The sequence below is a fragment of the Ceratina calcarata genome, unplaced genomic scaffold (assembly GCF_001652005.2).
Source record: "Ceratina calcarata isolate Rehan_Ccalc_2016 unplaced genomic scaffold, ASM165200v1 scaffold238.2, whole genome shotgun sequence".
Lineage (NCBI taxonomy): Eukaryota > Metazoa > Arthropoda > Insecta > Hymenoptera > Apidae > Ceratina > Ceratina calcarata.
The window spans coordinates 1,748-14,162 of NW_017145726.1; the positions used below are offsets into that span (position 1 = coordinate 1,748).

Genomic DNA, 12,415 nt, shown 5'->3' on the forward strand with positions numbered 1-12,415 from the left:
ATTATGGATTCACTCGCCAAGATCATCTAAACGCAGGAAGTGTATTTTCATTGTAAGAACGATAATAGCGATGTTCAAGTGCATGGAATTCGCAGTCTACCGATGAAGTTCGAAATTTGATTCTGATCCACCAGATACAGTTTCACTAAATGAGCTTAGCTACTTCTTGGCCCACCCACACTTGCGGACTGTGGACAAGGAGCTCGAATTACGTATGCGACCAATTCCAATTAAATCGTCCGCAAGCTGGCATTTCGCATACTTTCATGCTTAGGAGAAATTCGAACTCGCATTCCCAGGAAACATTTCTTTCAAAGAGGTAATCGGTGTTTTGTGCAACGTTCTTCTTCCACGTGTTAAAAACCACAAATGGGATTAACAGACCGCGGATTTTTGTGCCGTAAAAAACGTGTTTTAGGTAAAACATTCCACAATTGTTTCATAGTTTTCTTATAAATGAATGAAATCCGCGGTCTAATTATGTTAATCATTTATTTTTATTTGCGTCCGGGAGATTCGCGCGAAATGCCGGGCGACGAACGCCGAGTCTCTTTGCAATTATAATTGTGGCTTGATCGAATGCATAGGGAGGAAAGATTTAATAAAAGATATTTGTGAGACTTGCGATAAGGTTAAAGGCTCGCTTTAATATTCAAATGAGATCGATTCCCGCTCCTAATTTCACCCGGAATTAAAATGTCAGGAGGATACCGTTGGTATTTAACTCAAAGCTTTCCCACTCCCTCCGCCTGAACGGCTTTTCGAACCGGAATCCTCGCGTTCTACATATCGGGTTGAAAGCGCGCGTAACGCGCCGTCGCGAATAGTCGAGCATCAAATTTGAAAGGCTTTATGCGGGTAATCTCGAATCTTTGAAACCCGGGATGTACCTGGCTTCGGGCGTTAATTAACACCGAGAGCTATCAAGTGGGTATCAAATGATCTTATCATTTTTATAAAGGAAACTGAAACCGGGTCGAATTTTGCGAACACGCGATAGCCTCGTGAAAAAAGCTTTTAACCCTGTAATACCGCGTTATAATTACCGAATCGACAAGTGTTTTCAATTAATGATTTCGCAATTAATTATACGAGCTCGTTTAACGATGTCTCATTAATTACATTACCAACGCATATTCCGTTTTATGGTATGCATATCGCAATGCTTAATTAGTCAAACGAAATTCTATTCTACATCGATAGATGTTTCCAGTTATAAATGTGAGGCGGAATGTTCGTTTGCGATTTAGATCTTATTGAAAAATTACATCGATGTTTTCGAAACGTTGATTGGACTGTCGGTAGTTTGTTACGCATTGGCTAAAGGATTTGTGGGACACCGACACATGTTTCACGTATTCGAGAGCTGCGTAAACAAGCGAGAATCGATTCGAAGTCATCTTTTGATCGGAACCGGATGACCATCGATCAGTCGAAAAGCGAACGTGGGAGGCGTAGCCCTACTGTTCGGATCGATGGGCGTCGGATAAAGGAAAGGAGCGTTTGGAAGGACGTTCGGATGCATATCGTGCGAAATTTTTGGAGGACACGGCGTGGCATAGAACGGTGGCAGACAGGGTCATCCATGGTGGGGGTTGCTGTTTGGGGGTGGGCGTTGCTGGGTCGATACAGGGTGGCTTCGCTCGCGAGAGAAAGCGCAACGGGGCCGAGAGTACCCTCGTCCCTACTCTTGTCTCTCCTCTTCCCGGATTTCTAAGGTCCCGCTCGCAGAATCTTTCACGATTTTGCAATCTTTTCAAGCGTCAACGCTGGCTCGCAGTGATTTCGCATGACCTCAGCGTCATCGATGATATTTATGTAAGTCAACCTTCCTAATCGGAAAATGAATTCGCAATTCCATTCTTTCCATCATTTCCTAAGTAAATTTCTCGTTCCATTTCCTTCTGATGACGAGGACAATTCTTTTTGCGCGAAGAAGATGAGATCGTAGATTTTGAAAGGTTCAAAGTCTCGTGGATGATGCGTGACATGGGGCGAATAGTTGAAAACTCGTTAGAAAATCTGTGGGACGTGGCAAGCCGACGTCGTTTGCACGGTATTTCGAGAGAACTCTCGTTCCGTGCTTGAGACGAGCGCGCAACGTGCAACGCAAGCTTAAATGCATTGACGAAAGACGCAATTTTACTTTCCCACGCGGTGGAAACCGTACGTGTTTCCTCGGGCCCGTAATTTCCCCGATAACGAGCGCCACTCGGGAACCGTGTTGCGTAGTTCGCGGTTAAGCTCGTAACAGTTCACGGACACCGCGCAGTTTTCCACGTTCAGCAAAAAAATTGCATATGCAATTTCGTACTCGTGACCTACCAAATTCCTTAAACTCTCCGACGTTCACCACGTGTTCGTTCTATTGCGAAACAATTTTTGAAAAAACAAAACGCAATTTCGATTTTTGTTGCACTTGACATTAAATTGAAGGAAGAGATTCTTATCGGGCCACGTGGGACGCGGTGAACGTGACTCAGCGACGCATAAATAAAGCACGCGGATAGGGATCTCCTGGTAAACCACGTAGGTTTCGAACAAGCGCGATTGACAATAACCATTATCATTAAATCGAATAACCGCCAAGGAGAGGGTGCAATTATCCCTTATTACTAATGCACGCGCGAACGGTGAATAACAGGTGCGCGACGCTCCCGCCTGTTGTACTTTATCGTTCCTGCCAGTTGCCCGGCAACCTGCCATGCTCGAACCTTCGAAAAAGTTAAACTTTCCATTTCATCCATTGAAACTCAATTCTGACAATAAATAAATCGCGTGCAGAATATAAGATGCACGAATGAAACATTGAATACGAATTATTTTCGAACACCAAAAGTACCATGAATATTAAATTTTACCTAACAATCGGCAAAGTAATAATTATAATTCTATTGTTACAATGGAAAATAAATTGCTCCTCCATAGGTTTTAATAAGGTGACTGTAAAAAGAAGAGTGACGAATATCCACAGTCGATTCTCGCGTTAAGACTCGGAGCTCTGTTCTTTTATTCATAGGGTCACCGATTCTGGGTGCTCTTTTTAAATCTATCGATTACAATCGTTATTGCTCGCTTTCCGATACCATTTTAAGAAGTCGTCCCGTATATTCGGCCGAATTTAATTGTGTAAAATGTTCATCGAATTGATCAATGGCGTCACTTCTATTAGAGACGTCCAACCGAATGCACAGTCCACGTCTGACGTATTATTGACTTGTACTACTTGGGTTTTTCGATTTATGTTATCTCTGGTTAAACGAATGCTCTTCAGCTTCGTTTGACGTACGTAGCTAATCTATCAATTAATTTTTCATGCATATGATTTTTTTTATATGAGATATAATTCACGCCTGACCTTTTATTGACTATACTACTTGAAAGTTAGGTTTCTAACACTTTTAATCAATTGCACAGTTTTTCTGGTTTTTCTGGCATTCAGGTATATTTTTCTATCAGTTTTTACGAGCTAGAAGAGAGCAGTCATGATTTTACTTTCCATAAACGGATAAAACGGGAAATGTCTGCGGTTCCGAACAAGGAAAATGCATCGGATGTGAAAAATCAATCGGTAACGTGACTTCTGAGGGAGCGCTCGCTAAACGAATAAATCATTCCCGTCGGACGGATATTTTTATCGCGATACTCGTCGCACGAACGAGCGAAAGGTCGGAAGAACAAGAGAATTTCTTTTGCTAAGAACGGAAAGCACCGTTACACGAGCCGAGGAAAAGCTTAACGAGGCGATGAGGACGTAAGTGTCGGACAGGAAGCAATTGAATGCACGCGAAACGATTTCTCGTCGCGACACGAGTCGCGTCCATTGCCTTTATCGATTCGCGATTCTTACGAAAGCGTCAGCCCGTGCGTGCATACTTATTCAGAGAAGAGGAATCGGAAAGAATAGGATACATCTGTTGTTCGACGTTTTCGCTACAGGAAGAAATTGGTACTACGAACCTTAACCCATTTTATACGCTCAATCTTTTCGCTCACTGCGTTTCGTGCAATGATCGATGCCAATGATTGGTACGATATTCTCTTCGTTACGATAATTGACTGATTTTTTTATATGCACTCCATCAATTATCCTGTGAACGCATGAAATCTGTAGACTAACGATCAGCAATTAAAGTGTCCCACGTTGAAAAACAAAAATGCATGTGATTCGATGGGGAAAGGATCGGGGGAAGGGGAGAGATGAAAAGAAAAGGGGATGCAGAGATGACAGATCTCATGGATCTGCGTGTAGAACGAAAGCAGCCGAGCAAGGTGATATCTGGGGCTAGGAGGAAGCTCGAAATGCAGGGGTAGCAGAGGGCGAGCACGACGCAGGGTGGGAGAGAGTGCGAAGAGAACGGAACACGGGGGTACCCTCGTAGGGCAAAGAAAGAGGGAACGATCGAGAATTCTCAGCGAGTGCCGGCGCCTGCGCGAATCAGTAGCAACGCACTGTACGTAATGCCAATCGGCAAGCCAGTCTGACGCCAGGCGCCGCGACGCTATGACGTCACTGGTCCGTGTTTTTCCGCCGATCGTTTACCAAGCACGGTAAGGCGATTGATGAATGAAAAAAACGTCGCTTCGAAGCTTAACGCCGCGCATCGTGTCCATCGCTCGTCGCGCCGTCAGAGAGATCCATTTGTTCCAGCCGCCGACGATCAATCGATCGATCGCGCGACGATTCGCGAAATGGAACAGACCCAGTGCTGCAACTCTCTCATCCGAGCACCGGCTAACACTTTGGCTCGTTCATCCTCGCCGATTCTTTGTTACCGTCTTTACCACGTCGCTCTCTGCTTTACTTCTCATTGTTCCATCGTTTCTATCTTCCTCAATCATTTTGCGACCGGTTCTTTAGTTAAGATAGTTCACAGCATCATTGCCATGATCTATTTTCAAGCCTTTGTATGGCATGTCTTAATGATATTGGGTGGATTTGATTTTGTGCAGTGAAATTCATTTATAGAGCTGGGAATAATTGGTGCAAAATTAGCTCGTAACTCGCATGATGCCTACTACATTCTGGCGAACGATGTTCGTTTGATAATGTTCCTATAAAACGTCTTTAGGTTTCTTATTTGTTGGTGACTTACTGAGACGACTCTTTTATCTCTAATGTATTATCGGTAGACTGGATTTTCATGCATTCACGGTACCAGTCGAAAGAATCCGTTTGAAATAGAAACGTGGTCTGTCATTGATTCGATATTTCTTAACAGAGTATTATTATGAACATTTTCATGAATTGAATTTTCAATTATTATAATTATCATTTATTAATATATATAATAATAATTTTCATTTATTATGAACATTTGCATGAATTCTCCAGTCTATTATCTCTAACAGAATTTGTCTAACTAAACTCGTTTGCTTCTCATATGCAACAGCTAAGATTCATCTTGCGCCTTTCATTTACGACACGGCCAGCGTTGCTGACGCTCATTTATGCGATAATCAGTGTTTGGTACGCGGCCGTCGTGAAAAGTAAGTACGCCTGTGTAAGTGCACAGTTTTGACCGACATCGGTGACTTATCGGCACAATGCGTCAAGAGCGCCCGACCATCGTCTACTTCTGGGAATATCGGCCGATAGCCCGGAATATCCGGTAATCCAATAAAGCTCCAGTCACGGTAAACGGACAATCAGTGTCTCGCCCTCTAATTGTTTCCCCATCGAATCTGCCTTTCCTATCCAACTAACCGTTTGAACGTCCAACAGTTCGACTCGAACCCTCAAAACGTATCCGTAATTCCTTGTAGAAATTCAGATCGCGATTCTTTATTTAAACATAGAAACGCTCGATTCTTTTAAATAAAATTAACCATTCTTGTGAATTCCAGAAATTCTAATTTTTTTATATAAAAATTTGAGTTCGTCGATGAAATCGACTTTTGAAAAATTTTGATAACGACAGCTCGAAATATATTCAATTATTCTGAATCGCATCGACCGGGTTTGTAAATTCCAGAAAGAATTGATCCTAATTTTCAAACCGATTCTTTTCTGGAAAAATTTGAATGACAATGATTCCCCATAATACTTTCTTGGGCAACTCGTATGCAGATGGGAATTCGTGTCCTCGTTCTCGATGCGACGTGAACGGTTTCTTAAAAGTTTCGCTCGGTCGCGCTGACTCGGGCGAACATTTAATCGAAGGGGAGCAGACTGCCGCGGGATATTTTGCTCCCGACACTTTAAAGGGATTAAGTATATGTATACCAGTAGGTCGGACGCACGATCAAGATTTCTTCGACCAAAATATCGGCCGGCAATAAAATACTGCAAATACGTATTTATGGGCAATGTTTATTTCCCCCTCGCTGCGCGGACTTTGAACAAGAATTTAATCTCCGCCGCAGCAAAAGTTTTAATCGAACAATTTATCGACTCTGGAGTTTTATGCAAAATGGGACATTTCTAACGTCTAAACAGGAATTTGTTTCATCTCGAAGGATGTTTAGCCTCGAAGGATGATTAATATTTTAATTATCATTTAAAATAATGTATTTGAAGATTCTCGGCCGAGGTCAAGGGTACCATCAGGCCTTGGCTGCAGGTAAATAATTCAAGTCCTCACTATACTCTGCGTGCAGGCTTCAAATTCAATAAACGTCAACAATCGTTCGTTCATTCCAAAAATAATTTAACGACGATTTTCTAATCAGAAGTAAAAGTGGCAATACCTCAATGTTCGACTCTCGTTACGAGCTAAGACGGTTGATTCTTAGCAATTCTCTGTCTCGTTCGCTCCACTAATTAATTTCCCGGTCATAATTTCACGACAGATATCGAACATAAAATTGTAAAAATTTTCTACTGACCGAAATAACGATCGCGTTTCTCCTACGGGAGTGATCGAGGAACAAATAATTGAACTGTAGCAATTTTCGTCGACCCTCGAGAGAGATATTCATCGTAGATTTCATTCCAACCGGACCATACGTTTTGAATTTTATTTTCACTGACAAAAAATACAATCAAGTGCCGGCAGGAAAAATTCGTTTAATAAGTGCAATAGAACGGATCGTCGTAACCTCGTTAGCACCGTCGAGAGGAAATTCGTTCAAATCGTACAAAAACTTTCAGTGAGAAAAAAAAAAAGAATCAGCGAGGCGAAAAATTGAATTCGTCGATTTTTTTGGGATTGAAAAAAGAGAGCGTGTCGAGAAGTTGCTAAGCGCTTGAAAGCCGCGTAGCTGTTCCGCGGGATTTTTAGAAACGACTTTCGAGTGGATCTCTCTGGCTAGCTTCGAAGTGACGAGACGAGGAACAAGTGAATGGAAACTACTTTCGGCGAGAGGGTATAACGAAAACTTTTCCAGACGTCTATCGAGGATCGAGTGATGCGCGTGTCCTTCGATAAGAAGAACACGGAGGAGCGGAAAGTCTCGCGGTGCACGCGTCGCGGACAAATTTAATCAATTGCCATTTTCGTCGACTTCCAATAATACCGTACGAGAAAAGTTGCCGACTGAAAGGGTGCGAGGAGACTCGGGGGACCGCCGAGAGTCTCGAAGCAAGTGGAAATAGAAGAGCCTCCTCTCGTCGCTGGGTCACGATCGAATTCGGAATTCCGAGCGTTTAAATCGTTTTCGACCGGGCGGGGGGACACTGCATCGGCCGGCGAGCTCAGCCACGTGAAAGATGCAAAGCGAACGGTGAGACCGTTCCAGGCCCGTGGAAAATAGAAAACGCACCGGTAGAGAGCGGATAAAAGCCGATCGCGTAACGGATTGAAAGAGGATTCTCGCGAGAAACATGGGCAAGAAGAATAGCAAACTGAAGCAGGACACCATCGACCGGCTAACCACTGACACGTACTGTGAGTACCATTGGCAGCTTTTCTAACAGTCACAAGTCAGACAATCGCTTTGTACCTGCTACCTAGTTTTTCCATACGCTTTTTCCTCCTGGACAGACTGCCGATTTTATGCGTTCGATCGACAGAAAATAGAACGGAATACTGAATGCTCCGTTCGAGACGCGTCTCGTCCGCATAAAATCCGCGGTCTCGCGACAATACGCATTATACAATTCATCTAACAGATTTGCCTGTTAACTCGAATAGCAATTTCTCTATTATCCCGCACGCTATATCGAGTTTTGCCACCTGTTCCACAAAGAAAAACCGCCTTCGGTTTGTAAGGTTATTCGAACACGGAAATTCTCGGCTATCTCTGATCTCCACGAACAGTGAAAGGGCGCTTTGCCGAAGGGAAATCGATAGCACGCGTTACGGGTTAAAACGTAGCCATATAATTTGTTCCCTTCGCAATGATTTTTATTCGAGGCCCCTGATTTACATCGCCGAATCTGTATTTTTAGCCGTTCAGGGGGTACCCAATCGATCTCTGTTCGTTAAATCGAGGCACGTCGTTCGATAACGTGTGTACACACCTATTCGACTTCGCTGCTTCAGCGAACGCCACTGCGTTCCTCATTATCGCGATTTCCATAAATTTTCAACGAGCCAACGTCGTCGTCGTCGGGGCGGACGCTGCGTCCTCGCTCACGTCCACGAGAGACTCGTTTGCCCAATTACGAATTATCCAGTACAGTACCTTCCGCCTCGTCGAGATAAGAACAGCCATTCACATTCGTTCCTCATTCGCTGAACTTATGAAATAATTACCACCTTTGTATGTTTTAAAACCTCTTTTATAAACTAGACATTTTCTATTAGATTGGTGCATTCATAAGAAAATGAAACGTGCAGAGAATATACGTTTATAAAAGTATACGATGAAATTCGTCTGTAAATCACGTTTTCTGAATATTTAATTTTAAATAAAAATCTGTTGCCCGATAATTGCATTTCGGTCTAGCTAGTCGCAAGCATTTGCCGTGGAACGAATACAAAGATTTGAAAGGTGTCGGTGAATATCAAGTTGAAATGAACGGTTGATCAATTGCGTGAGGCAGTACACAAAACAGTATTCGAGTCTCTGACCAAGCCGAGATAAAGCCTTTCCAACTGACCTGCTTGCGTTTTGCGCGCTAAGAATTACAAATAATTTCCGGTCCAGATACTTTCGAGCAACCTCCAGCTAGCTTAATAACAATGAAAATTTGCAACAATATCGATCTCGTTTAACCTTAAACTGAATAAGAAAAGAGAGAGAGAAAAAATAACAGAGGGATTGTTTTTCAAGGTTTCGTTCCATTCAGCCTGAATGAACAAGAATTTTCATTTCAAATAAAGAAAAATCGGTTTTATTAAAATGTGGAACGTATGGAACAGATAAAATTTTGTTCGTGTATAAAATTATAATAATCTTAGTGAAAATGAAGTTCATTTAATTAAATCAAAGAAGGATGGTTTATTTCTATTGATTCAGTTCGTATTTACGTACAGGCCATCAGTGGAATCTTTTTTATATCAAAGCGAGTTCTCGAGTGGTAATTCGTTAAGAAGGGAGAACCGTAGTAACGAGAGGGTCTCGATCATCGCAATGAGCTCCCAATCAACGGAATACGTATGCAAATTCCCGTTCGCGGGCTCAAGGACGATCTTCCCTTAATAAAGAGGATATCCTCGCTCGAAATTTCTCGTTTCCTCGACTTGCACGAAACCTGATCGAACTGGATTTTCCTCTAGATAACATCTCTAATCAGAAAATTGCGCCAGTTAATACGTAGCCAAGGAATCTAAATAAAAAGTTTTCTAACATTACGCAAAACTTCCAGTTTGCTTTTTCATTTCTACTCTCGTAATGATAAAATCATTGAAAATGAGAAGTTCGAACGCGTTCGATGATCTCAATTTCGAATTCTTCCAATATTAAATTCTTAGATGAAAATTATTACGAGGAGGAAGTTTTTCCCTTTGGGAAAGTTTGGGAAAACGAGGTCCGTTGAACGGGCGCCGGTTAGAAAAATCGATATCGTTGGCCCAGAAATTGCGACGAGAAGTCGTTCGATGAGCGACACTATAAATATCTACGACGCGAAACGACGAAAAGCGCATTACGATAAAACCGATCAAAGCAGTCCCGGGGGTGGGGTCACTCAGTGGAACTTCTTGCTGAATCGTTCGAAAGCCTCTACGATAAAAGTAACGTAGCTAAATTATTTTGAGAAAGGGAGAACCGTTCTACTTCCATTCGAAAGGAAAGAAAGAAGGTCAGACGTTTGTTCCTTTTTTCCCAGCCAAGGTTCTCTTTCGTTAATGTCTCAATGGATTCATTTATTATTTCAAACTTCTCTAAAATCTATTTCAAAAGATAGAATAAGTACAGGTTTAAAAATGTGACCCTCGATTGAACACAGAAATTTCTCTAAGCAAAATTGATTGATAGAAATGTAAAGGGTCGACAGCGATACTATGAGCTTGCGAAAACTGATTTCAATTTGCCTTCGTAGAAAATTGCTAGAATCACCTTAATACCGTACTATGGTTTATTAGTATATCGAAGATCTTCGCACGAACGTGCGTTCTTTTCCTGCGTTAACGTGAGCTACACTGATTTATCGCGAACATTTCCGTGAGTAAATTATCACGAGAAGTTATCGGCATCATTCCCCGAGATGTAATTACCGTCACGAATAACTTTACTTTATATTATTGCCGCTATAATCCTTCAAAATATTTGCATAACACGTAGTTCTACTAACGCAACGTTTCATTTTTGCAATTATTTAAACTGTGATAATCCAGAACGAATAATTTAATAAAACGGAGTATTCCATAATTCGCAGATTATGTTATTTTTACAACGTATAAAAGACAATGAATGTATATAGTTTAATTGCCTGAACGTTAGAGAAGCAAACTGTGATTCACGGCGAACAGGCCACAATCGTTAAGAAAATTTGCATAGAACGTAATTCCCCATGGAAGATGTCGTTTTTGCAATATGTAGTTGAATTATTTGAACGATGGTAAGGCAAACTGTAATCCGGAGTGCTTGGCTTGTTATTAGAGCAAATATTATCCTCGCCGCGGACAAATTTCGACCATAACGAAAGAAAACAGTCGCCGGTTAAAGCGATTATACCGGGGGAAGTTGATTGAAATTCGTTTCGACGATATCCCATCGAATAGACGTAATGCCGCGAAATCAGGTTACGCGAAACAAACTCGGCCGCGGGTACAATGGATCAATTTCCGGCGATTTTCAGGAAATTCTCCGATCTCCCGTTCATTCGCTCCGAACGTTCTCTTTTCATAGCCGACAGTCGCTTATTATTCATTCGGTCCCATCGACGAGGCGTCGCTTCAAATATCGATCAATCCCTGGTTTATCGCTAGATACTCTCTCTATTTATCTACCGTTCATAAATTACTGGACCGCAGACTAGCTATACGGGTACGTACACTTTTCACCCTTTCGCTTAACGTCCGACTGGGATACCGACGCGAAAATTAACGCCGATTCAAACGTCTTCTATTTGCGAATGGTACTCGGTTAAACTTAAGCGTAACTGAGGTACTGAGGTAGAAGAGGGATGTTGCTGTGTTTCCTGTTTCCCCGTAAACGAACCAAGTTTGTCTCCCGTTTGTTCTACTTTTATCCCGGAGAAATTCAATCATCTGTTTTTCTCAATTAACTACAACGTTCATTAGCACGTACATTAAATTACAGCATTCACGCAATAGAATGTAATTCGCTGGTGGGTAGAGAACCACAAGAGACAGAAGAATACATTGGTTAATGGGTCGCATACCCAGTTCGTAATTGGACATTCTGGATAATACTCAATATAATGAAATTAGGTGATACTATTATTTGTACGATTTAATTTTGCACGAAGAACAATAAGAATTATTTTATACAAGGAGTAACTGGTACAGCGTTATCTGCACCGACCCGTGATATTACGTTGAAAAAAAATACGCTAGAGTTCGTCCCATTGCAAAACGTTCACGCGTGACTCTTTAACGGTCTTTAAACGTTCAACACGGGACTTGGAGCTGCGGATTAATTCACAGCGAGTCCCGCGGGCGACGTGAAACGCGGACTACGCGACCGTTTCACTGCGCAGAGGAAGTTTACCCGACGAAAAGGCGAGCAGGAACACGTGTATATGTCTACGTAGGAAAAAGTTTCTTTTATCAGACTCTTATCGCAGCTTCCCGACGACGTTCGCGGTCGAGAAATAATTGTAGGCTCGTTTCAAGTAACGTTACGTGTTAATTTCAACTCCGAGAGATATGTTGCAAGTTTAGAGGCGAATAAATTCACCGCGTCTGCGGCGAATTTCAGTACACGGCCGCTTTAAAAACATTTCCGTTCTATTTCCTGTGCCCGCAGAGAGAACGCGGGAGAGATTCAAAAGCGTTCCTCGCGCGGCTTATCTCTTCTCGAATTCGCGCTAGCTTTGGAATTTCGGTCTCTCGTTTCGCAGCTATCCTATTGAACGACAGAAATGTTCTACTTCTTCTTTTTATTTACTACTATTTTAGGA

The 12,415-nt window shown here is 42.2% G+C and overlaps 2 protein-coding genes across 2 annotated transcripts in view; both read left to right on the plus strand.

Moving 5' to 3' along the window:
- LOC108622752 (putative G-protein coupled receptor AH9.1) overlaps window positions 1-149 on the plus strand; it is a gene marked incomplete at its 5' end in the record, with an annotated part of 1,852 nt that extends 1,703 nt beyond the window's left edge. Inside the window, one exon of the mRNA XM_026811718.1 lies at window positions 96-149. Coding sequence (XP_026667519.1) covers window positions 96-149 — 54 coding nt within the window. The remainder of the gene's footprint in view (window positions 1-95) is intronic.
- A 4,317-nt stretch (window positions 150-4,466) lies between these two features.
- Window positions 4,467-12,415, plus strand: part of LOC108622754 (frequenin-1) — a 28,582-nt gene continuing 20,633 nt past the window's right edge. Inside the window, exons 1-2 of the mRNA XM_018020834.2 lie at window positions 4,467-4,551; window positions 7,330-7,829. Of these exons, the coding sequence (XP_017876323.1) occupies window positions 7,766-7,829 (64 nt within the window). The 5' untranslated portion in view covers window positions 4,467-4,551; window positions 7,330-7,765. The remainder of the gene's footprint in view (window positions 4,552-7,329; window positions 7,830-12,415) is intronic.